We start from the raw sequence: 26,370 nt of genomic DNA, 5'->3' as shown, positions 1-26,370 counted from the left end.
TCTCTCTGACCTCATCAACATTTGCAACCCAACCATTCCAAATGCCCTGGTTTCTTTCCAGCCTATATCTGTCGTCAGGCCAGCCCCTGACCCATCTGACAATACACTGACTGCAATCTTGCTGCAACCTGGGGCTTAAAGTCAGGTGCGTGAAATTGGGTACCTAGCATGGTAGCACAGTGGTTAGCACTGCTGCCTTGCAGTGCCAGGTAACCCAGGTTCGCTTCCCGACTTGGGTCAGTGTGTGTGCAGTGTCTGTACGTTCTCCCTGTGTCTGTGTGGGTTTTCCTCCCACAGTCCAAAAGATGTGCTGGTTTAGGTACGTTGACCATGCTAAATTCTCCGTCGGTGTACCCGAGCAGGCACCGGGATGTGGCAATTAGGGGATTTTCACAGTAACTTCATTGCAGTGTTAATGTAAGCCTACTTGTGACACTAATAAATAAACTTAAGTAAAATTATATGAGAGACATCGATAGATGTTCAAAGAGGTTTAATGGAGAAACTGATAATGGAAACAATCCCAGGATCCATAGTCATAGCCAGTGATTGAGAAAGTGGACACTAAGTTTTTGTAAGAAAAATTTATTTGTTAGTGTCACAAGTTGGCTTACATTAACAGTGCAATAAAGTGACTGTGAAAATCCCCCAGTCACCAGGAAGGAAGTAGCTGAACTGTTTAAATTATGAGAATAGGTTGCATAGATTAAACTTGTATTCCTCCCCTTTGGGAAATTAAGAGCCAAATTAATTGAAATGATTAAAGTTTAAAGTTAAAGTTTATTTATTTGTCACAAGTAAAGCTTACATTAACACTGCAATGAAGTTACTGTGAAATTCCCCTGTCAATTACTGTGAAATTTTAATTTCATTAAAAATGTACGAGAAGAGAATGTGTGGTTAGAATGTTCAGTACAAGAGAGCGTAATCTTAAAACTGGAACGAGGCTACTCGATGATGTTCAAAGGGTTGTGGAAATTCTCAAAACGCTGAAGGCAAGAAAATTTCAAAACATCAATAAGATTGGTTAGGCCAAGAATGTTAAGGTGGGTCAGAGGATCTTGTGGACTGAAGCTGGACACCATACTTTGGAAAAGGGGGGCTCTTGCAATTTCTGAATGATTATTAACATTTCGAGCAGTTTTCCCTCATGATCTTCCTCTTGATTGAATTTAGATTCCAGCTGAAAACAACATTCTTGGTCGGATTTTTGGGGTTGGACAGAAAGAGGACATGTGTCCCCTTTACTCCTTGTGCTTTTTTGTTCTGCACACATCTAGCCCTTGTACTGCCTTGCCCTTATGGTGAGTAGTCTCACAACACTAAGTTAAAGTCCAACAAGTTTATTTGGTAGCACGAGTTTTCGGAGTGCTGCTTCATCTGATGATGCTCACCTGATGAAAAGACAGTGCTCCGAAAGCTCATACTACCAAATAAACCTCTTGGACTTTAACCTGGTGTGGTGAGATGACTTACTGTGCCTGCCCTAGTCCAACACTGGCAACTCCACATCATGACTTGCCCTTATATTGTGGCTTGCTGTTGTCCCCTGGAGTTTTTCCATTTTAATTCATGTTAGTTTTTTTTGGAGCAACTTGAGATAATTGTGTTACTGGAAAATGTAGTCCTTGTCAAAAATATCACCCTCCTGAGACCACTACAAGGATAAATTGTTCTGGATTTATTTACAAAAGCTAATATACAAAAAGATGTGACAACACAATACTGCTGGTGATGAATTCTAACTGTTCCATAAAAAGCTAATGTGCTCCCAAATGGATGAGCTGCCTCTTCAGTTTATATGGCAACTTCTTTGGATCAGCAGGCTACCTTTTTTTCTTGTCTGTAGTCTTTCAGACTGAAATTACACCAGTCTTGCCTGCAGGACCTGGACATCAGTGGAGCAGAATATATTCACCATGCTGACTGGTGTTGATACTGAGCCTTTTTGAAAAAGCCAAGCAAATGATGAGGGGAATGACTTCAAATAATTTTCTGCCTTCACTTGGATTTCAACATGTTGGGCAGCACAGTGGTTGGCACTGCTGCTGCACAGCGCCAAGGACCTGGGTTTGATTGCCAGCTTGGGTTACTGTCTGCGGAGAGTTTGCACATTCTTCCTGTGTCGGTGTGGGTTTCTACCCACAGTCCGCCATGCTAAATTGACCCTTCATGTCAGGGGGACCAGCTAGGGTAAATGCATGGGGTTATGGGACTTTGACCTGGGTGAGATTGTGGTCAGAGCAGACTCGATGGGTCGAAAGGCCTCCTTCTGCATTGTAGGATTCTTTGATTCAGATGGTTGAAGACTGGGTCACAGTGGCCATTCCCACCCACATGCAAGGATCTATCCATGAGCAAAAGTACGATCACGTGGGCCACAGGGTTACCCAAGGCAACGTACTGTCGTGAGATTTGAAAATAAAAGTTGCTTCTGGTTTAGGCTGTGTACTTCTCCTCGCCTTGTCTTTTACTCTTGTGGTAGTGCGTGTAATTGTTGTACAACTCCTTAAATACCTCCCTCACACCGGTCTGTAATAATGCATTCAGGAAGCGGAGATCGTGCTCTGTGACCAGATCCAGGAAGTGATAAATTCCCTCTGTCAAGTGTCTCTTCACATCTGCATTGAGGGTAACCTGAAAATAAAGAACCGAGACTGGTAGGAACCCCTTTATGTGGCAAAAGAACAAGTATCATCAGATCCTTTCATCGGGGAGTTTGACAGTATCGTGGAGGAATAGCTACAGAATACTGAAAGGCCTGGATACAGTGGGTGTAGAGATGATGTTTCCATTATGAGGAGAGACTAGGATCTGAGGCACAGCTTCAGGGTAAAGGATTGACCCTTTAGAACTGAGATGAGGAGGGATTTCTTCAGCCAGAGGGTAGTGAATCTGTGGAAATCATTGCCACAGAAGGCTGTGGAGGCCAGGGGTGGAGTTTTTCTGTCTCGGATGGGACAGGATCATGCAAAGGTCCACTGATCATCCCGGTCCAGGTTACTGAGTGCATTTAAGACACAGATAGACAGGTTCTTGATTGATAAGAGGATCAAAGGTTACAGGGAAAAGGCAGGAGAATGGGGTCGAGAAACTTAACAGTCATGATCAAATGGTGGAGCAGACTTGATGGGCCGAATGGCCTACTTCTGCTCCTATGTCTTATAGAAATAGGAAGGACCTTTGGATATGGGAAGTTGCTGTTCTGCAGGTAACTGCAGCACTCAGTGCTCCATTCAGGAATGGGACAGGTGCCAGAAAATGGGATTAATACACCTTCAGTGGTAGTTGTTGTGGGCGCAGACTCAATGGACCGGAGGGCCTTTACTCCACTGTATGACTCAGAGTGGGAGGCTGTTTGATTTGACAACCCAGCCAGCAATGTGTGCACTGATCTCCATGTTCCACAATACTCCGATAAGAGCACTGGCTACTTGTGAAATTCTCCATTATGCTGGATTTAGAATGGCAAAATCCCAACTAGCAGCAGAACAGGCAGACAACAGCAGTATCTTCAGTTTGTTTTCTCTGCTGGGGTGTGGTTTGCGTCAGGTAGATTGGGAAGAGATTTGAGAGCTCGTTGGGTCTGGAATCATAGGCACAAACCAGTTTGCTGGCACAATGTGGCAGGGTGCTATGTAGTGTCAGCTCAGCACACCCACCCATCCATCCATCTCAGAGTTAGAACATTGTGGCTTCCAAGTCTCACTCCGGAGACCCGAGAACAGAAACCAGGGTGTCACCCAGCGGACTTAACAAGTCCAACTGCACTTTCAGTGATGCTGTCATTTGGATAAGATGTTTAGATGTTGGCTCTTTCATGTGGATGGGAAATATCCCAAGGCTCTAAAACTTATCTCGAAGTCTTGGTCAATGTGTATTGCTCGAACAACATCATGAAAACAGACAGGACTGCTGGTTGTGGGATTGTGCTAATGGACTGCCTTACTGTAACACCAAGTCCAGCAAATACAGTTTCTACTCAAGTCTTAGGAGCAGGGATCTAACCCATAACCTCTGACTCAGAGGCTTATTTATTAGTGTCATAAGTAGGCTTACATTAACACTGCAATTAAGTTACTGTGAAAATCCCTTAGTCGTCACACTCTGGCGCCCGATTGGGTACACTGAGAGGGAATTTAGCAAGGCCAATGCATCTAACCAGCATGTCTATGGGAGGAAATCGGAGCATCGGGGTGGCACTGTGGTTAGCATTGCTGCCTCACAACGCCAGGGACCCAGGTTCAATTCCCGGCTTGAGTCACTATCTGTGTGGAGTTTGCATATTCTCTCCGTGTCTGCGTGGATTTCCTTTGGGTGCTCTGGTTTCCTCCCACAGTCTAAAGATGTGCAGATTAGGTGGACTGGCCATGCTAAATTGTCCCTTAGTGTCAGGGGGACTAGCTAAGGTAGATGCTAAATTGTCCCTTAGCGTCAAGGGGACTAGCTAGGGGTTATGGGGATAGGGCTTGGGTGGGATTGCTGTCGATGCAGACTCGATGAGCCAAATGGCCTCCCTCTGCAGGATTCTATGATCCTGACCCGGAGGAAACCCATGCAGACACAGGGAGAATATGCAAACTCTGCACAGACAGTGACCCAAACTGGGAATCGAACCCGGGTCCCTGGCGCTGTGAAGCAACAGTGCTAACCAGTGTGCCACCATGCTGCCCTGGTGTTAACTTAAGTCTACTTGTGAGACTAATAAATAAAAGGAATGTTGTCTGAAACAAAAAAAATTAAATTACAAATGAAACTTAAAACATCAAATCAAAATATGATTAAGAGGGTCAATAAGGCACCAGGGAAGGCCTCGCTGGCACCCTCTGAAGGGGTACTTGGTTGCGAAAAGTGTCCTACTATTGAGCGTTGGCTGAAACAGCCCCTTCTAGTCATCTCCTGCAATCAAAAGGTGGAACTGGTTACAGATGAGGATTACCTTTTGTAGCTCATTGATGTACTGTGCCACTGAGAAGGAAGAGAACATTGAAAATTCCTCTGTTTTCGATGCTATGCGCGTGTACATTCTTTCCACCAGGCGTGCACACTCCACAATAACTTCACTCTCTGTTGTTGTGCCTGTAATAAAATTACAATGATTGAGAGATTGCAGGGCTCCAGCCAAGGGGGGAGTGTTACCGATTAACAAATGAATCCTCTATTTCTTTTAGTATTTTAAGTTTAAAGTTTATTTACTGGTGTCACAAGTAGGCTTACATTAACACTGTAATGAAGTTACTGTGAAAATCGCCTAGTTGCCACGTTCCGGTGCCTGTTCGGGTACACTGAGAGAGGATTTAGCACGGCTAATGCACCTAACCAGCACATCTTTTTTTTGGACTGTGGGAATAAACCGGAGCATCTGGAGGAAACCCACACGGACACGGGAAGAACGTGCAGACTCCGCACTGACAAAGACCCAAGTCGGAAATCGAACCCAGGTCCCTGGCGCTGTGAGTCACAGAATCATAGAATCCTACAATGCAGAAGGAGGCCATTAGGCCCATCGAGTCTGCATCAACCACAATCCCATTCAGACCCTATCCCCATAACCCCATGAATTTATTCTAGCTAGTCCCCCTGTCACTAAGTGGCAATTTATCATGGCCAATCCACTTAATCCGCACATCTTTTGACTGTGGCAGTGACCCAAGCCAGGAATTGAACCCAGGTCCCTGGCGCTGGAAGGCAGCAGTGCTAACCACTGTGCCGCCACTGCATTATAACATTGGCACAACATTGCACCTCATCGCACATCAACACTTCATTGTATTGATTCACCCTTGTGTAACACTGACACAGCAACACAACAATCACCAAGGCAATCCATGACCATTTGATTTCTTTTTTGGCGATCTCTTGTGTTTAGGTGAAGGATGGTAATGGTTAGGAAGAATTTCCTGGGTACTCACTCTTTGTCAGATAAAGCTCCTTCTACTGCTGCAGCGCTGCGGACTCTATGTTGTGGGACATGGCTCCACATCACACTCCAAACTGCGCTGAACCCTTTAAACTCACTTCTCCAGCCAGAGAAGCAGCGGCTGGTTTCAAATCCAGATTACGGAGTGAAATGTCACTTTCAGAAATTCAATGCATCACAAGACTCCTGATTGCTTTGTATTTGGGTCCTAGACCCGAACCTCAAATTTTATTATGAAGCCAGGCTAGACTACAGCTATTCTTCTGTTTTGGCATTAATGTGAGGATAGGATGCTCCAAGAGTCATTTTACTGACAAATTAGGGATCTTTTATTAGAACAAGCTTTATTCATAACAGTTTAAATATAACTCTAACATAATGAAGCTGCTTAACTTTTAACAGTTGAACAATAGTTAAAAAACAGAAGGAAACAACTCTACTTTCTAACTTATCACAATTTCTGTTCCAAATAAGCAACAGACCTCAAATGCCTCTTTAAATATAGTTTGTAGACCCTGGCATACTTACTATAAATTGTTAACAGCCTTGAAGCTGTCAGAGAGATTTTGATTTTCAGAGCACCTTGCAGATTCTGTCTTTAAACAATCCAGCCAAAAACTGAACAGAAAGCTGTTTCTCCCTCTGCTACATACCTAACTGCTCCCATTAACCACATTATCACATGACCCTGCATACCTAAACAAGAACCCCAACTTCCATTCATTTAATCAAAAAACTCCAGGGGACCTTTTCATTTATAAACAAAAATCCATTAGCTCGCTGCTAAATAAACACTACATTGGCTAAAATGAGTAATTATCCTTCATTCCCAGCATGTGAGCTGTATGTCTTCCTGACACACTGACTGCCTGTACAAAAAAACTGAACTCTGAAACATTCCCCTTAAACATTAAGTATATCAATAGCAGAGTATCATCAGATTTGGAATCTATTAAAGACTCAAATTTACCAAAGTTTACACAGCTTTCTGACTGCAATGTTTGAGGCTGGAATTCTTGTAAGTGTTTGTAGATTTAAATGTTTGGGTAAGAACCTGATCTCACCTTTATTTTACTCTCTCCATCCTTACAAGCGAGAGATATCTGCACCCCTCCAATTCTGATCTCTGGTGTACCAATTTAAATTTCTTCAAAAATGTCTTCATCTGCCCAGGCTCTAAGCTCTGCAATTCTTTCCTGAAACCAATCCGTCTTTCTATCCTCCTGAAAGACGCTCTTTAAAACTTCCTCTTTGAGCAAGCTTTTGATTAGCCGTCCTGACACCTATCTACCTGGTTCAATGTCTAACTTTCTCCGATTGTGCTCTTGTGAAGCACCTTGGGACAACAGGCTATGTTAAAATAGAAAATGCTGGGAGTATTCAATAGATCAGACCAAAACTCCAATTAAAGTTCATCAACCTGAACTATTAAACGAGTCTCTCCCCAGTAATGCTAACTAACCTGTATTTTAATTTTCAGTATGATCAGTAGATCTTAAATCCCTATCTTCTGTTTCTTTACTACCTGCTACTAGTCTCTTTTCCTCTAGACCCTAGGATGGCGTGGTAGCACAATGTGCTTCACAGTGCCAGGGACCCGGGTCCGATTCCTGGCTTGGGTCACTGTCTTTGCGGTATTTGCACATTCTCCCCATGTCTGCGTGGGTTTCCTCCGTTGCTCTGGTTTCCTCCCACATCCAAAGATGTGCAGGTTAAGTGGATTGGCCATGCTAAATTGTCCCTTAGCGTCCCAATGTGCGTAGGTGAGGTGGATTGGCTATGGTAAAATGCTCCTTAGCGTCCAAAGATGCATAGGTTAGGGGGATCAGCCAGATAAATACACAGGTTATGGAGATAGGCTCCGGGCAAGATCCTCAGTCAGACAGTCAGTGTAGACTTGATGGGCTGAAGGGCCTCCTTCTGCACTGCTCCAAGGCTTGGGCACATAAATAGTGAAGATGGTGGCTTTGTGGTAATGGCACTGGATTGAAAATCCAGAGGCCCAGGCTAAAGCCCTGGGGACACGGGTTCAAATCCCACCATGGCAGCTGGTGGAATTTGAAATTCAATTAACAACCCGGGAGGATAAAGTTAGACAATGAAACTATCATGGGTTGTTGTTAAAAACCCACCTGGTTCACAAATCCTCCATCCTTTCCTGATGCAGATGACTTGCGATTCCCGACCCACAGCAGTGTGGTTTGACTCTTAACTGCACCTTCTGAAATGAGTTAGCAAGCCACTGCATTCAGGGATAGTTATGGATGGGCAACAAATGCTGGCCTTGCCAGCGATGCCCACATCCGAGGATATTGGGCCGATGCTCCAGTGTACTGCAAAGGATTTCACCAGGAGATGAAACAACTCAGGACAAAGTTGTGCTGCACCTACCTTTCTCTCCAATGCACTTTTGACAACCCTTGTGCATGATAGAAATCACCAGGCGGTTAAAGCACTTGAGGAAGGAGGATGCTGCATTGAGCAGAACCTGTGTGTCAAAGTAAAAGATTCGGATCAGAAACCATACTCCAATCGAGGGCAACAAGAAATAATTAAGCCGGAGTTTCAGGGCATCCAAAAGGATTCATGTTTTCAAAAATACCTCCCTCTTGAAATTAATTCGGAGCCAGGCTCTCTCTCCCGAGACAAGTCACATCATTCCCAGACTAGGGCCAGTGAGAAGAGCTACTCGCAAGTGAATCTGGCTAACCTCTGATCGACGAGTCGGTCCTCTCACTGCCAGCGCAGACTTTTTCCTGTAAACACCAGGGTGAGTGGGCTGACAGGTCAGAGGAACCTCCACTCTGTCCCTGCTGATATGATGCAAATAAATTCCCCCTTCATTCCACAGGAGAGTCTTTTAATCAGCAAACACAACAGCTTTATAATAACAGGGTTCTATGTACAGGGATGTCTTAAGTTTATTTATTAGTGTCATAAGCAGGCTTACATTAACACTGCAATGAAGTTACTGTGAAAATCCCCTAGTTGCCACATTCTGGCATCTGTTTGGGTACACTGAGGGAGAATTTAGCATGGTCAATGCACCTAACCAGCACATCTTTTGCACTGTGGAAGGAAACTGGAGCACCTGGAGGAATTGTGGACTCCGAACTTTCGGACTGTGGTAGGAAACCGGAGCACCCAGAGGAAACCTATGCAAATTCCACAGAGCGACCCAAGCCAGGAATCGAACCTGGGTCCCTGGTGTTGTGAAGCGGCAGTGCTAACCACTGGGCCACCCAGGCAAGTATAGTTGTTAACAATTGAATTTGTTAAAAGGTCACCCAGTTTATTCTAAGTGAATACACTCTAGAAATCTGAGTGGCATGCTGTACCCTTAACTACAGCATACTTTACCACCAGATAACTGGACAGTCATCAGGGGAAGGTATGCTGGCATCTGCCAATTCTCCAAACATGACTCCTGCCAAAAGGAGTCTGAAGCCAAATTCTCTGAAATCCACCCACTGCATCCAATGTGTGCATCAGGAAAAGATAGAAAAGATTTCACTGCTGTAAAATCCACAGGTCAGGTTCAGGGCCGGGGGTGGGGGAGGGGATGGACATTGGAGGCACTAGGCTGAATTTATAGGCAGCACTGTCGCCCCCACTCTCTGGAATAACAAGTTGAGGGGGTAGGGCGGGGAAGCCTGCCCAGGGAAGGAACAGCTGCCTCAGTCATTTAACAATCTCATAGAAGTGCGCAGTTTTGGTCTCATACAGTCCCTACAGAGGAGAAGGAGGCTGTTCAGCCAGTAAGCCTGAACCAACTCTCTGAAAGAGCATCTTACCCACAGCCCTCACTCTATCTCCATTACCCCACCGTGTCACGAGGGCACAGTGGTTAGCACTGCTGACCCACAGCGACAGGGATCCAGGTTCAACTCTGGCCTCGGTCACTGTCTGTGTAGAGCTTCTCCCTATGGGTTTCCTCCGGGTGCCCTGGTTTCCTCCCACACTCCAAAGGTGTGGTTAATTGGCCATGCTAAATTGACCCTAGTGTGGGGTCATGGAATAGGGCCTGGGTGGGACTGTGGTTGATGCAGACTCAATGGGCCGAATGGTCTCCTTCTCTTCTGTAGGGATTCTATGATTTATCCCACTAATCCCCTAATTCCATATCAACTGGCCACTAACAGACTCGAGGTGGGGCGTTCCTGCCCCTCAGAGATTGGAGGTCCTGCCTCATGGAGCTGTTGGTCCATCAGAAGCTGGCAGCTCCCACTGCGCTGATAGCGCCTATGGGAGAGCGGTGGCCATTGCTGGCGCTGCACTCGGGTGACGGGATGGGCTGTGATGGATTGCAATTTTGGGAGTGTTTGGGAGGTCAGAGAGGAGGTGGAGAACATAACATAAGAACATAAGAAATAGGAGCAGGGGACTGGGATTTGTGAGGATATGGGGGAGGGTGGTCTGGGGGGGGAAACGCTATATCTTTGTGGGGGGAGGAGCACTCCATTTATTGAGGGAACTTGCACCCCCACCCACCTACAGTCAGCACAGGGAAACCTGCCAGGCTGGCTGTTTGGTGCGGATCTCACCCACCAGTGAAATGCCCCAAGTAGGCAGTAAATGTCCATTTCAGGGTCTCAGCTGATGGATGGGCCTCCTGCTGCTGGTATAATTGCAGTGGACGGGGTAGAGTCAGGGGCAGGTGATTGGCGGTAGGCGAGTGGCCCACTAGATGTAAGGAGTCCCTATCGCCTCCAAACACACCATTGGAAGTGGGTTAAATCCAGCCGCCAGTGGCTCCAATACTGCCTCCCTGCAACCTCATCAAATACAGTGCAACAAAAGGCAGGAATGGACAAGATCTTACTGACAGAGTCTGGGAGGATAAAGGTGGTCCCGTCCTGCAGTGTGCCTCCCTCTACCCTTCACCAAGGTCCCAGCTCAGCAGGCTAATTTCGAAGTAGCGTTTAGGTGGGAGCCCTCATTATATCCATTAGCACCAGCTTTGACCTTAAGACACAGGAGCAGAATTAGGCCACTCAGCCCATTGAGTCTGCTCAGCCATTCAATCATGGCTGATATTGTTCTCATCCCCATTCTCCTGCCTTTCCCCCATAACCCCTTATTAATGAAGACCCTATCTCTCTCTGTCTGAAAGACACGTAATGACCTGTCCTCCACAGCCTTCTGCGGCGAAGAGTTCCACAGATTCACCACTCTCTGGCTCAAGAAATTCCTCCTTACCTTAGACTGAAACTGTAAGATGGAAAAGAGCACCTCCTGGATAGCTCGGAAAATAGCCCCATATTCATCCAGCCTCAGATGGTCCAATGGAACGCACAGCAGAGCGTCGAATACAAGTGTCACGTGGTGGGAGTTTGAGAGGATGCCCTCTCCTTGCTGGAGGAACACTGCCAAGGTCTCCAAACTGAGCAAAATGACCTTACAGCCCCAGGGCTGGTCCATGGCTGCTTCCTTGCACAAGACCTGAAAAGCCAAGAGATTAAAAGGTGACAACCACATCACTGCAAGTCCCATCATTACAACTGCCCAGCTGTGGCTCAGTCAGCAGTATCCAAACCACGAGGGTCCAGGTTCGATTCCCACTGCAGGCCTCGAGCACAATTATCAAGGCTGTCATTCCAGTGCAGTACCCGAGGGAGTGCTGCACTGTCAGAGGTGCCGTCTTTCAGATGAAATGCTGAACCAAGGCCCGATCTATCTGCTCGGGTGGATGTGAAAGATCCCATGGCATTATTTCAAGCGTTTCCTGGCCAACATTTATCCCTAAGTCAACATGAGAAAACAAAACATGATTATCTTGCCATTATCGCATTGCTTATGTGGGCGCTTGTGGTGCAGAAACTGGCCGCTGCATTTCCGATGTTAAAGCACATGGGGTTGCAGGTAAAGTCTCGAGATGGAAGATAGCTGGTTAGTAGACAGGAAGCAAAGAGTTGGCATAAATGGGCCTTTTTCTGATTGGCAATCTGTGACGAGTGGGGGTTCTGCAGGGATCTGTGTGAGGACCCCAACAGTTACACATTACATAATGATTTGGAAGAGGGATCTGAATGTATTATTTCCAAATTTGCAGATGGGTGGGAGGGTGAACAGCGAGGAGGATGCAGAGATGCTTCAGCATGATTTGGACAGGCATAGCATGTGCATGCAGTGTAAGGTGGATAAATGTGAGCTTATCCACTTTGGTAGCAATAATAAGAAGACAGATTATTACTTGAATGGGTGTAAATTGAGAGAGGTGGATACTCAGCGAGACCTTGATATCTTTGTGCATCAGTTGTGAAAATAAGCGTGCAGGTACAGCAGGCAGTAAAGAAGGCAAATGTATATTGGCCTTCATAGCAAGAGGATCTGAGTATAGGGATATGAATGTTTTGCTGCAATTGTATTGGGCATTGGCCACACCTGGGGTATTGTGTGCAGTTCGGTCCCCTTATCTGAGTGAGGATGTCCTTGTTATAGAGGGAGTACAGCAAATGTTTACCAGGCTGATTCCTGGGATGGCAGGTCTGCCATATGAGGACAGACTAAGTCAGTTAGGATTATGTTCACTGGAGTTTAGGAGAGTGAGAGGGGATCTCATAGAAACTTATAAAATTCTAACAGGGTTAGACGGGTAGATTCAGAAAGAATGTTCCCAATGGTGGGGGAGTCCAGAACTAGGGGTCATAGTTTGAGGGCGAGGGGTAACATGATCAAGATGAATGACAGAACAGGTTTGAAGGGCTGAATGGCCTTCTCCTGCTTCTAGTAGAACTGATGTTTCTACATGACACCAGTGACTACATTCTAAAACTACCTCATTGTGGGTAAAGCTTTTGAGACATCCAGTGGTCAAGGGAAGAACTACATAAACCAAGTACCTTCTCCGTTTCTTTATAAAAAATTTGGTGATCTAAGTATCGAACTTACAACCCAGAGATGATGGGTTCAAATCCCTTCAGGGCAAGTTGTGAAATAAATGTGGCTAACACTAGAAAACGGTCCTAAGAAGTTGCCAGATCAGGGCAATAACCCACTGGGTTCGTAAACGTCCTTTAGGAAAGTGTACCTTCCATCCTTACCCATTCTGGCCTGCATATGACTCCAGTCACACAATTTCGGTTGACTCCTAATTTCTCCTGGTTCACCTTGGAATTGGGAGGGATTTCTGGCTAGACAGTCCCACGAACATCCCAAGAACAAGTATCAAGCATTACAGAAAAAAAGCAGACTGTCGAAGATTTGCATCATGCACTCATCAGGTCAGAGGCAAGAATTCCAAATTTCAAAGGAAGCAACAGACCTTGCTGATTGATTGACTCTTGTTGTCGAGGGGTTGCCATGGAGAAAGCACCAGGGAACCACTGTGCCACATGTTTTTTAAATTCAAAAAAGGCACAATGCCTGAACACGTCCTTTTTGCCTCCATGAATTACAAAATGAATTGCCCAAGAGCTTCAGGAGTCAATAGTTCCCCATTGTTTTCGCCATGGCAATACTGTGGCCAATCAGAGCCAATTTGCCAACCAATCAGCACCTCTTCTCCTAGAGTATAAATTGTTGTGATCATTTGAAATTTGGCATTCTTGTATTTGTCCTGATGAGTACAAAATGAAAAACTTCAGAAACATGGTTCTCTTTTCAGCAATATTTAACTACTTAACGAAAACTGTACAGGTTATTGTAAAGATAATACTTCCACTGCTTTTTTTAAAAAAATGGGGTATGATGCCAGGCATTGAGTAGCCTTTCTGAGGAACCAAGTCATAGTGCGAACAGTTGAAGCAGTATTGATTAGCACCTTCATAATGGTGCTGGACATACAGTTGGTTAAGATTAAGGCAATGGGTTTAGCCTATAATGATCAATCTTCAGAATACAGAGGCCTTGTTCAGTGGCTGTAGCCTTGGATCATATAATCCCTACAGCGCAGAAGGTCATTCAGCCCATCGAGCCTGCACTGACCACAATCCCACAAGTTTGGGTCGTTTATGTGACTCCTAACGAGACCTTGCTGCGTGTAAATTGGCTGTCTTTTATCTACACTGTGGTGCTCACTGTTCAAAACTTCCTGATGTCCCGGTAAGTATCCTGCGGCCAACGTCACTGAAGCAAATTACCTGTTCATTTATCTAATTTATTCATAGAACTCTTACTGTGCAGATGGAGGCCATTTGGCCCATTGAGTCTGCACTGAACACAACCCCTTCCAGGTTCTATCCCCATAACCCCACATATTTACCCTGTTAGTCCCCCCGACACTAAGGGAGAATTTAGCATGGCCAATCCACCAAACCCGCACATCTTTGAAGTGTGGGTGGAAATTGAAGCACCCGGAGGAAACACACACACACACACACACACACACACACACACAGAGAGAGAACTTGCAGACTTCGCACAGGCAGCGACCCCAGTCAGGAATCATTCCCGGGTCCCTGGTGCTATAAGGCAGCAGTGCTAACCACAGTGCCGCCCTATTGTTTGTGGGATGTTGTGATGCAAAAATGGTAAAGTTTGTGCTTTACTGTCAGTGAGGTATCTTACCACACCCCAAGCAGGCAGGGATTTTATATCAATGCAAGCTCTTTCTTGTTCAAAGTCTGCACCTGACCCTTGAGGTTCGATACTCTGGCGATCCCCAAAACATTGGACACACCCACCGCTCTCGATTTCTCGCACAAAATGGGATTAAAAGCCATCACTTACCAGCAGTGCTGTGATGATCTGTGGTGTTGTAAACCAGACAGCCTTTCCCATATCCCCGCTGAGAGAACATTTTAAGAGAAGGGTGGTCAGAGTCAGAGACGACACGGCATCCTGCATCCAATGGACAAAGCAGACCACAGCACAGTGTTAGTTTAAACTTATTTATTAGTGTCACAAGTAGGCTTACATTAACACTGCAATTCAGCTACTGTGAAAATCCCCAAGTCTCCGCACTCAGGCGCCTGCTCGGGTACGCTGAGGGAGAATTTAGCATAGCCAACGAACCTAACCAGCACATCTTTCAGACTGTGGGCAGAAACTGGAGCACCCGGAGGAAACCCACGCAGACACGGGGAGAACATGCAGACTCCACATGATAAGAAGTCTCACGACACCAGGTTAAAGTCCAACGGGTGTATTTGGAATCACGAGCTTACAGCGCTGCTCCTTCCTCAGGTGAGTGGACATCCAAATGGAAGGAGCAGCGCTCCAAAAGCTCGTAATTCCAAATAAATCTGTTGGACTTTAACCTGGTGATGAGAGACTTCTTTACTGGGCCCAGGCCGACATTTCCACATCATGACTCCGCACAGACGGTGACCCAATCCGGGAATCGAACCCGGGTCCCTGGCGCTGTGAGGCAGCAGTGCTAACCACTGTGCCATCCATAAAAGTTAAACGGCAGGGAATGGTTTTGATCTGTTGACCTCTGGGCTATATGGGCCCAGCACGCTTTTGCTGCGCTACACATTAGTGAGGAGACACGCTGGCTCAGTGAGGGGTTTGGTGGGGTGGGCCAGGGCTCCACTCACCTGATGCTGTCCTTTCCAAAGGTTGTTGACTTCAAGGCCTTGTGTGATGGACTTTACAATGAGGTAAAACTGCTGCTCTGTACACCTTTCTGCTAAGCTCCGGAGTAGCCCAGTGAACTGAACGTCCAAAGGCTGAATTATCTGCACTGTCATCCATGGTGCTGGAGGGGCAGAGAGGGTAGTATGATTGAATTTGTGCTGTAAAACGAAGAGTAGTTTAAGAGATTCATAAGCAACAATCTAAGTATTCACAGATGCCCCTTGCCCATGCCATCTCACGTGGTCTTGCTAGTTCTAATGTTTCAATCACAGGAAGCCCATCTGATATCACGTGCACAGCTGCATCTCCAGCTGTTCACTCCTCTCCCTTCACAACCTCTTACTAGGGTAGCACGGTGGCACAGTGGGTTAGCACTACTGCCTCACAACGCCAGGGACCTGTGTTCGATTCCCTGCTTGGCTCACTGCCTGCGTGGAGTTTGCACGTTCTCCTTCCGTGTCTGCGTGGATTTCCTCCGGGCGCTCCGGTTTCCTCCCACAGTCCAGAAGACGTGCTGGTTAGGTGAATTGGCCATGTTAAATTCTCCCTCAGTGTACCCGAACAGGCACTGGAATGTGGGGACCAGGGAATTTTCACAGTAACTTTATTGCAGCATGAATATAAGCTTACTCATGACAATAATAAATAAACTTCTGTGTCTAGCTCTGTGAAGGAGCTAAATCCGAATCCACTTGCAATCCTTGTTTCAAAATCCCAAGTTTCAAACCTTAGATCCTTTGCTCATCACAATAGTTCTGCAGCAACTGATGAGTCACCTCTACCTAAGTTTAGGTTTGTAAGCTTAAAGTTTATTTATTAGTGTCACAAGTAGGCTTACATTAACACTATAATGAAGTTACTGTGAAAATCCCCAAGCTGCCACACTCTGGTGCCTGTTTGAGTACACTGAGGGAGAATTTAGCATGGCCAACGCACCTGACCAGCACATGTGGAAGGAAACCAGAGTACCTGGAGGAAACCCACGCAGACACGAGGAGAATGTGCAAACTCCTCGCAGACAGTGACCCGAGCCGGGAATCGAACCCAGGTCCCTGGCGCTGTGAGGCAACAGCACTAACTGCTGTGCCACCATGTCTCCCTGTGGTCTTGTCCCAGTAAAACCATCAGTCTCTTTCTCTCTCTTACCCTGGCCTCCCCCCGGTACAGCCCTCACCCCTACTCCATTAACTCCAAAGGTCGCTGACTTGAATGGAGATGGCGAACCAACAGTTTGGCCATTCACAGCCAGACATGGCAGAACCATGTTAATTTCCTCCCTAAACCTCTCCGCCTGGATTAAGACATTCCTCCAAATTCCTCTGTGTGGGTGGCACGGTAGCACAGTGGTTAGCACTGCTATTTCACAGCTCCAGGGACCTGGGTTCGATTCCCGGCTCGGGTCACTGTCTGTGTGGAGTTTGCACATTCTCCTCGTGTCTGCGTGGGTTTCCTCCAGGTACTCTGGTTTCCTCCCACAGTCCAAAGATGTGCGGGTTAGGTTGATTGGCCATGTTAAAATTGCTCCTTGATGTACTAGGATGCTTAGGTTAGAGGGATTAGTGGGTAAAATATGTAGGGACATGGGGGTAGGGCCTGGGTGGGATTGTGGTCGGTGCAGACTTGATGGGCCGAAGGGCCTCTTTCTGCACTGTAGGGTTTCTATGATGATTCTATGATTCCTCAAGCTTTTGCTCGGGTGCCTCGATTATTACATTGAATCTCTACAGTGCATAAGGAGGCCATTCAGCCCATCCAGTTTGCACTGACCACAATTCCACCCGGGTCCTATCCCCATCGCAACGCTTATTTACCCTACTAACTCCCTGACACTAATAGGCAATTTATCATGGCCAATTCACCTAACCCGCACATCTTTGGACCGTGGGAGGATACCGGGGCACCCGGAGGAAACCCACGCAGACACGGAAGGAGAACGTGCAAACTCCACACAGGCAGTCACCTAAGCCAGGAATCGAACCCGGGACCCTGGCGCTGTGAGGCAGCAGTGGTAACCAGTGTGCCACTGTGGCGTTATCTCCTGATGTGGCATGGCAGCTTCACATTTAGTTCGACTGGGTTCCCACAGAACACCCTGGGCTATTCTATGTCAAAGATGCTTTGTAAATGTAAGCTATTGTTGTCACAATATTTGTGTGCTTTGAATGAGGGAGCAGACGAGTTGCTTACCTGCGAGCAAAGCCTTTACAGCGCAGAGTATGGCGGCGACGCCAGTCCCGGGGTTACGCTCAGTGCAAAGTTCCGAGGCCGAACAGAAGGCCTGTAAAAATTCCAGCTGCTTTTGGAGCAATTCCAGGTCCTCGGTGGGAGAGGTGAGCTGGTGCAGAACCTGAAGACATGTCCTCTGGTACAAGTCAGCGTATTGTAGCTCCCGCACATCAGGACTCCCTCCCTCAGTGGGCACACTGTCCTCCAACCCTCTCAGGCACAACTCCGCTTGCAGGAGGCCAGCGACACAGGGCATGGTGAGGGTGAGGTCTAACCTTCCACCCCTGTCGAGAAGGGACTGGAGAACGGGGCCCAAGAGCCCCGTGAGTTGGATGAGAAGGGAGTGTTGGACAGTGCCCTTGTGCCTGGCCTTCTCCGAGCACTGTAGGGTGTTCACCAGGATCTGGCTCAATGTCGACAAGGCCACACTTAGCGACTGCTCAGCCACTGACCTCCACTCCCCCGTCACCTTCGAGGACAGCCAGACACTGGACAGGAAAGCCACAAACTGCTCCAAGTTCAGGCGCATGCTTTGCTTCCGTTCCACGACGGCCTGGATGAACTCAGCCAGGAACCTCTGGACTGCGCCAAGGAATTCCGGATACCCTTCACAGCCTGCCAAGTCGCCACTCACCAGCAGCAAAGGAGCCGTCACCTTCTCCAGGATATCTCCAGCGTGCGCCAGCTTAAAGGCCACGTTCGCGTTGACGCCCGTCTGCAGGACAGTCAGGAGGGTGAAGCACTTGCTGAGTGCCCGCAGAGCCGTGGGGGCCTTGCTCTTCCCTGAGCTGGGACGGACGGCGGTGACCAGAGACACCAGCAGCAGAAAGCAGCGGAGATGGTCGGCGCTGGACAGACTGTCCAGCCTCAAGGCAGAGAGAACGTCCAGTGACCGGAGCAGGAGATCAAACTGCTTCCCAGAGATGGGGGGGAGTGAGGGGCTCTTTGCTGACAGGGCATCATGGGCAAGGAGCAGGGAGCTCCCCTGAGGGTGAGAGGCTGGTGGCTCGGAAACGTTGCCCCTCTGATTACCGCCGTCCTGACGGGTCTCACCACCATCCCCCAGCTGTTCTAGTAACTGTGCGGGCACGTCGAGGTCGGGGAGAGATACCAGGCCCCTCACCCTCTCCAGCAGCGCGTGTAGAATTTCTCGGTACAGGGGCTGCACTTCTGGGAGAATCGAGCTGTTGATCAAGCTCTCGCACATCGTTGGAATAGAAAGTGGGTTTGCTGGGTTCGGGTCCACCTCCCGGGTCTCCCTCAGTAACAGGTTCCTCACCACCACGTCCGCCAAGTAGGCGAGCTCTTCCCCGGGGAGGTAGGGTACTAGGAGGACCAGGTTTGACATGACCAGGTGCCAGTGTGCCACGGCGAACGTCTCCTCGTTTACTGTGTCGAGCCCTCCGTCCCAGCCTGGGGCCTCCCCTGCGTCTCTGATGGCCGCCTTCCCGGACCGCACGACGTACAGTGCGGCGGATCTGAGCGAGGCTGTCTCCCCAGCGGCCTGTGGCCCGGGCTGGAGCATGATTCTCTTCATCTTCTGGATCACGAGCAGCTGGAGGCAGTGGCGGCTCAACTGGTCGCTTTGTCCCCAGACCGCTGCCACCAGCCTCCCCAGGTCAGCCCAGCCCACCCGAGGAAGACAAGAGTGAAGACTGCCTTCCTCCACCTCAGCCTCTGCCCCCGCCTCGCCTCCAGGTGAGACGTACTTGCCGCAGTTCAACTTTAGGAGGTGGTCGACTTCCACCCAGGTGTAGCTGAGAAGCAGGGCCGAGCTCAGGGTCCTCTCAGCCCACAGGGCGGAATCCTCACCATCGGGGTCCTTGGCGGCGCGGAAGAGTGGCACCACCACCTCCCGTGCCATCCTATCCATCAGGACCTGTGTGCGCAGAATTACAGGCGTTGGCGCTTTGTTATCCAGACTCTTCATGTTAAAAAGGATGGAGTTCAGCAGGGTGCTTATCGTGAGGACTTTCAACGCCACGTCCGGGTTCCCGGACAGATCCGCAATCAGGAATTCCTGGCTCTTCAGGATGAGGTCCCAGATATCCAGGACTTGACTGGCCGGCACCTCCAACAGGCATCGGCAGAGCTGCTGGGCAAGGCCGGCGGGTAGGACGGGTTGCCTCAACTCATCGGCCGCCGGTCGGGAGATGATGGCCAGCACCTCCTTGAACAGCCTCGGCAGCTGCCGCAGTTTGGCGTAGGTCTCCAGCAAGGTGGTGAGCAGGGCCTCCTGGGCCTTCCGGGCCCGCGGGTCATCGAGGCTGGCATCGATCCACGCCAACGACACCAGCTCACCCAGGTCGGGCTCCACGATCAAATGGTTCAGCAGGATCAGCGTCCTCAGGCAGCGGAACCAGGCCGGGGTGGCGGGGCAGGGGTAAGTCAACAAGGTGTCCGCCACCCTGGCGTACTGGGCGAACTGCACCCCCCCGCACCGGATTTTGTCCACGGCCACGTTGTAGACGTTGCCGCCGGAGATGGCGGCCAGCAGCTGGTCGAGCGCCAGCAAGCCCGGGTTGCGGTCCGCCACCGCTGGCCCCTCCGTCTCGCCGCCCCACAGCTGCGGGAACCCCAGCGAGTCGAAGAACCGGGCGAAGATGTGGAAGGCCAGAAGCTGGTTGCCGTCCCGGCAGTAGGACTCGAGGGCGAGGCGGTAAAGCAGGGGGAGCGAGCCCGCCGCCACGGCGTGCTGCAAGTCCGGCCCGAAGAAGCTGGCGTCGCCCAACTTGGAGAGCATCGTTCCGAGGGGGGAGGCCAAGGCCTTGGAGAAGCCAGCCTTCCGAGGCTGCGGCTCATCGCCCTGCAGCAGCTCCTCCTTGTAGGAGTTCAGGAAATCGGCGTGGAACAGGCCCCTGTGCAGGGCTGCCTGGATTTTGTTGCACGTCTCTTTGCTGAGGTGCTGTCGCACGGCCACCTCGTCTTCGCTCCTCCAGCACCTCGAGGACAGCAGGTGCCTCAGCAGGAGGAGGGGCTGGAGGAGGAGGCCGCAGACCTGCAGGAAGACCCGGGACTGGTTGTGCTGCTGCCGCTGAACGATGAGGTACTGGTCCAAGGCCAACAGGAGGACATCGAAGAGATGCGTGGAGTGCAAAGCCTCTGGCGATCCCAGCCTGCGGCACAGCAGCAGGGCAAGTTTACTGACCAGGTCCACCAGCAACTCCCCGTGGCTGGTATAGACGATGGAAAAGGTAGGAGATGCGAGGATGCCTTGACAGCAGCTCAGCACCGTGGTTAGGCTTGATGAGCAGTCATTCAGCGGCACTTTGTCGGAATGTTCCCCGATCCTGTCATTTATCATCTGAAACGAAAATTTTAAAAGAGGCATTAGCAATATTTCTCACAGAGACTTAGACTTTGCACATTAAATCTGAAGAGCGTATTTCTCAAATTACAGTTATAGAGGTCACAGAGGTTTATAGCATGGAAACAAGCACTTCAGTCCAACTTGTCCACGGTGCCCTTTTTTCTAACCCCTAAGCCAGTCCCAGTTGTCCGCGTTTGGCTCATATCCCTCTATATCCATCCTACCCACCTAACTATCTAAATGCATTTTCAAAGACAAAATTGTACCTACCTCTGGCAGCTCATTCACCACCCTGTATGTGAAAATATTGCCCCTCTGGCCACTTTTGTATCTCTCCTCTCTCACCTTAAACCTATGCCCTCTAGTTTTTAGAATCCCCTATCTTTGGGAAAAGATACTGATTATCTAGCTGATCTATGACCCCTCATTATTTTATAGACCTCTATAAGGTCCCCTTAAAGCCCCTATGCTCCAGTGGAAAAATGTCCGATTCTATCCAGCCTCTCCTTATAACTCAATCCATCAAGTCCTGGTAGCATCCTAGTAAATCTTTTCTGCACTCTTTCTAGTTTAATAATATTCTTTAATAGGGTGACCAGAATTGCACACAGTACTCCAAGCGTGGCCTTACCAATGTCTTGTACAACTTCAACAAGACATCCCAATTCCTGTATTGAATGATCTGACCAATGAAATTAAGCCTGCCGAATGCCTTCTTCACCGCTCTGTCCACCTGTGACTCCACTTTCAAGGAGCTATGAACATGTATCCCTAGATCTCTTTGTTCTATAACTCTCCCCAGTGCCCTACCATTAACTGAGTAAGTCCTGCCCTGGTTTGATCTACCAAAATGCATCACATTGCATTTATCTAAATTAAACTCCATCTGCACATGTTCATAAACATGTTTCAAAATACATCGAAGTAGCAACTAGACCCTAGGGATAGCAAGTTCCAATCTCTGGGAAAAGGGATTCTTCTGGATTCTCTGTTGGGTTTATTAATCATCTCCTATCCACGACCACTAGTTTCGGACACCTTAAGTTTAGTTTATTTATTAATGTCACAAGGAGGCCTACATTAACACTGCAATGAAGCTACTGTGAAAATCCCCTAGTTGCCACACTCCAGCACCTCTTTGGGAACACTGAGGGAGAATTTGGCATGACCAATACACCCAACCAGCACATCCTTTGGACTGTGGCAGGAAACTGGAGCACCCCGATGAAGCCCACACAGGCACAGGGAGAATGTGCGGACTCTGCACAGACAGTGACCCGAGCTGGGAATTTAACCTGGGTCCTTGTCGCTGTGAGGCAGCAATGGTAACTGCTGTGCCACCCTACTGAGACATGCAGACTAAAAAGGCTGAATGGCCTCCTCTTGTTGCAGTGTCTCAAAGCAAGTTCTGTGGACCCGGCAGAGAGCCTGGTTTTCTCCTGACAAAGAGGTACCTCCATCAGCAGCTGCCAATCCCTGATCACAGCTGGGCTCTGAAGGACTGCTGCAGGTTCAAACAAACAAGCAATGTTTCACGTACTTGGAGTCAATTTACCTGTGCGATCGAGGCACGAATAGTGATGATCTTCCCCTGCTGGGTCAACTTCTGCAGCTTCTTGCTATGAAGAATATCATTGAGGTAGATCCACAGGCCCTCCACAATCTCATCGCCGAACCGGAGCTTCTTGCTGTAATATCCAGTCAACGTGTGACTCACCCAATCCATTAAAACCTTTGTATGGGGAGAAAAGGAGAGGGTTACAATATAAAACATTCCGACGATGCATCAAATTCAGATGATTTGGAGCACATGTTAAAAATGACAGGGTGAGACTGTATGCGAGATACAAGATTTTTTAACATATCAAAGTGGGTTTTTACAACATTGTTATCACTGTTTCTTAAACTCTTGGGGAAGGCATTTGAATATATACGCAACTGGAGTATCTTAATTGGGACGTGGGCATTGTTGGCAAGGCCAACATTTATTGCCCATCCTTAATTGCCCTTCAACTTAAGGCCACACAGTGGTACAGTGGTTAGCACGACAACGCAGAGTTGCTGAGCAAAGACTGATAGCCAAGTTCCGCACACATGAGGACAGCCTCAACTGGGATTTTGGGTTCATGTCACACTGGGTCCTTGTGCATGAGTCGCAAAAACCCAGCCTGCAGGTGCAGCAGGTGGTCAGGAAGGCGAATGGGATGCTGGCCTTCATAGCGAGGGGGATTGAATATAAAAGTAGGGAGGTCTTGCTGCAGCTGTATAGGGCATTGGTGAGGCCGCAGCTGGAGTACTGTGTGCAGTTTTGGGCGCCGCACCTGCGCAAGGATATTTTGGCCTTGGAGGGAGTGCAGAGGAGGTTTACTAGGCTGATACCGGAGTTGAGGGGGTTGAGCTATGAGGAGAGGCTGAATAAACTAGGCTTGTACTCGTTAGAGTTTAGAAGAATGAGGGGAGATCTCATTGAGACGTATAAGATGATGAATGGGATGGATAGGATAGAGGTGGAAAGACTCTTCCCGCTCAAAAAAGACAGTAGGACTAGGGGGCACAGCCTCAAGATAAAGGGGGGGCGGTTCAGAACGGAGTTGAGGAGGAACTTCTTCACTCAAAGGGTGGTGAATCTCTGGAATTCTCTGCCCGTTGAAGTGGTGGAGGCTGCCTCGCTAAATATTTTTAAGAAGCGGGTTGATGGGTTTTTGATAAGAGAGGGGATTAAGGGTTATGGGGAGAGGGCGGGAAAGTGGAACTGAGCCACGACAGATCAGCCATGATCTTATTGAATGGCGGGGCAGGCTCGAAGGGCCAGATGGCCTACTCCTGCTCCTATTTCTTATGTTCTTATGTTCTTATTATCTGTAACCCCCATGACTTGCCAGGGCTTGCAAAATCTTACCAACTGTCCTGGCTGAGCCAATGCTCTTTAACCTGTGCTTAGCCCTCTCTCCATTCACATTGTCTATACCTTTAAGACTTGATTACCTGTAAAGACTCGCATTCCAACCATTAATTTGCAAATTGAGTTTGTGTCTTTATATACCCTGTTTGTGGACAGAACTCCCACTCACCTGATGAAGGGGCAGCGCTCCGAAAGCTACTGGCTTGTGCTACCAAATAAACCTGTTGGACTTTAACCTGGTGTTGTGAGACTTCTTATTGAAAGATTACATCAGGCAAGGCCTCAGATTGACCTCATCGGCCACCCTGCTCCTTTACCCTACCATAGCCTGGGAGATCTACCTACCTGATCATGGACTCTCCCCTGCCACATTCCTGCTGTATGACCCTGGTTCCACCCCTGCCAGGCCCCTCCTTAAGCCAAAGAATTCACAACTATAGAGACCATTACAAGACTGTAAGGCCATTGGATGAGTTAACGAGAGGCCTAGGGATTTGCAAACAAGGATGAGAACGTTTGAAGCAAATGAATACAAAAGTGAGAAGGTTTACCGAATACACACCTGTTCCTTGTTGGGGAGAAAACACTGGTGTGACATCCAGGCAAATCGAGCCAGCTTCAGTTTGTCTCCCCATGGGGTTTTTGCACTTTTCAGTTTCAGATGAATCCCAGAATAAATTGCAGCCATAATCTGAAATCAAGAGAACAACATTTTAGGGTTAACATGGGGAGAGTTGCCCAGATACTTGGGTGATAACTCTAAGGATGGGACTTTCCGGCTCTCCTCACCTCAAGGCCAGAAGATCCCATCCGAGTCAGTGGATATATGCATGGTCTGTGTCCCGCCCTCTATGATTCCCGAGCCGGGTGGGACAGAAAATTCTGACCTGTGTGTCTCAACACAAATAATTGCACCAATGTCCATTTTGCCAATCAAAAAATCCCTACAGTACAGAAGGAGGCCATTCGGCCCACTGAGTCTGCACTGGCTGTTACTCAGTATCTTATCCAGGCCTTATTTCCATAACTCCCACCAATCCAATCTGCCAGCACTTGGCCAATAGCCTTTAATGTTATGACATGCCAAGTGCTCATCCAGATATTTTTTAAAAGATGTGAGGCACCCCGCCTCCATCGCCCTCCCAGGCACTGCATTCCAGACCGTTGCTCCCTTTGGGTAAAAATGTTTTCCTCACATCCCCCCAAAATCTCCTGCCCCTCATCTTGAGCCTAAGTCCCCTTGTGACTGATCCGTCAGCTCAAACTGCTCCTTATCCATTCTGTCCATGTCCCTCACAATCTTGTACACCTCGATCAAATTCTTTTAACATTTATTCATTGGATAATAGGCATTGCAGCAACTGCCCTGCATTTCAGAGGGCAGTTGAGAGTCAATCACATTATTGCTGTGGCTCTGGAGTCAGACCGGAAAGGACGGCAGATTTCCTTCCCTAAAGAACATTAGTAGGTTTTTCCGACAATGGTTTCATGGTCATCAATAGAACCTTAATTCCAGATATTTTTTATTGAATTCAAATTGTACCACCTGCTGTGCTGGAATTTGAACCCGGGTCAACATATTGTTGAGTTTCTGGATTAATGGTCTAGCGACAATATCACTAGGCCATCGCCTCCCCCTAAGTTACCCCTCAGTCTTCTCTGTTGTAACGAAAACAACCCAAGCCTACCTAACCTCTTTATATAACTGAAATGTTCCATCCCGAGCAGCATCTTGGTGAATCTCTCTGTACCCCCTCCAGTGCAATCACATATTTCCTATAATGTGGTGGCCAGAACTGCACACAGTACTCCAGCTTCTTCTTCACCTTCTCCTTCTTCCCTGCTGCCATCAGACTTCTAAATGGGCCTACCTTAGCGCGGCACAGTGGTTAGCACTACAACCTCACAGCGCCAGGCACCCGCTGCTCGATTCCCTGCTTGGGTCACTGCCTGTGTGCGGTTTGCACGTTCTCCCCCGTGTCTGCGTGGGTTTTCTCCTACATTCTGAAAGAAGTGCTAGTTAAGTGCGCTGACCCAAACAGGTGCTGGAGTGTGTGGCAACTAGGTGGAATTTTATAGCAACTTCATTGCAGCATTAATGTAAGCTTCACTTGTGATACTAATAAATAAACTTTAACTTTATATTAAGTTGATCTTTCTCTGCATCCTAGCTATGATTATAACACTACATTCTGCACCCTCTCCTACTCTAAGAATGGTTTGCTTTGTCTGTATAGCGCACAAGAGACAACACTTTTCACTATATACCAATACATGTGACAATAATAGATTAAATTTCTCAGTTATAGTTACACAGAGTTGCTCAAACCCCTCTATATATCCACAGTTAATGACCCAGGCCAGTTTATACTGGTATTTACACACACACACTAACTTCTCTCTCCTGCTGCTCCCCAGCTTCAGGCTCTGCTCCACCACGTGGTTCCTCCCTGTGACCCCTCACCCCTGCCCCCGTGCCCTCTGACCCAG

At 48.2% G+C, this 26,370-nt stretch overlaps 1 protein-coding gene across 3 annotated transcripts; it reads right to left on the bottom strand.

Moving 5' to 3' along the window:
* Positions 1-1,548: 1,548 nt before the first annotated feature.
* On the bottom strand, positions 1,549-26,319 carry urb2 (URB2 ribosome biogenesis homolog). Of its 3 annotated transcripts, none has more exons than XM_080200084.1 (10): positions 26,276-26,319; positions 24,443-24,571; positions 22,534-22,710; positions 17,630-20,972; positions 15,403-15,563; positions 14,591-14,701; positions 11,120-11,362; positions 8,310-8,408; positions 4,940-5,074; positions 1,549-2,637 (listed from the first exon to the last, which is right to left on the bottom strand). In XM_080200084.1, exons 2-10 carry the CDS (start codon positions 24,566-24,568, stop codon positions 2,440-2,442), a joined length of 4,593 nt encoding a protein of 1,530 aa, XP_080056210.1. In that variant the 5' UTR covers positions 24,569-24,571; positions 26,276-26,319; the 3' UTR covers positions 1,549-2,439. The 3 variants fall into 3 exon arrangements, with proteins under 3 accessions (XP_080056210.1, XP_080056208.1, XP_080056209.1); XM_080200082.1 differs by having other exon boundaries at positions 4,940-5,079; positions 8,312-8,408; XM_080200083.1 differs by having other exon boundaries at positions 4,940-5,079; positions 8,312-8,408; positions 26,268-26,286.
* Between the last annotated feature and the right edge of the window lie 51 nt (positions 26,320-26,370).

This window comes from Carcharhinus amblyrhynchos, chromosome 12 (genome assembly GCF_965287045.1).
Source record: "Carcharhinus amblyrhynchos chromosome 12, sCarAmb.v2.hapA, whole genome shotgun sequence".
Taxonomy (NCBI): Eukaryota; Metazoa; Chordata; class Chondrichthyes; order Carcharhiniformes; family Carcharhinidae; genus Carcharhinus; species Carcharhinus amblyrhynchos.
The sequence above is the reverse complement of the archived record's forward strand: the minus strand, read 5'-3'. Positions and strand labels throughout refer to the sequence as shown.

Excerpts from the sequence above, each read along its gene's own strand:
- urb2 (XM_080200082.1), bottom strand. The coding sequence starts at position 24,568 with ATGGCTGCAATTTATTCTGGGATTCATCTGAAACTGAAAAGTGCAAAA. Across the intron at positions 20,973-22,533 it reads TTCGTGCCTCGATCGCACAG|ATGATAAATGACAGGATCGG; the intron begins GTAAATTGACTC and ends TTTTCGTTTCAG. Across the intron at positions 14,702-15,402 it reads TTTGGAAAGGACAGCATCAG|GATGCCGTGTCGTCTCTGAC; the intron begins GTGAGTGGAGCC and ends CATTGGATGCAG.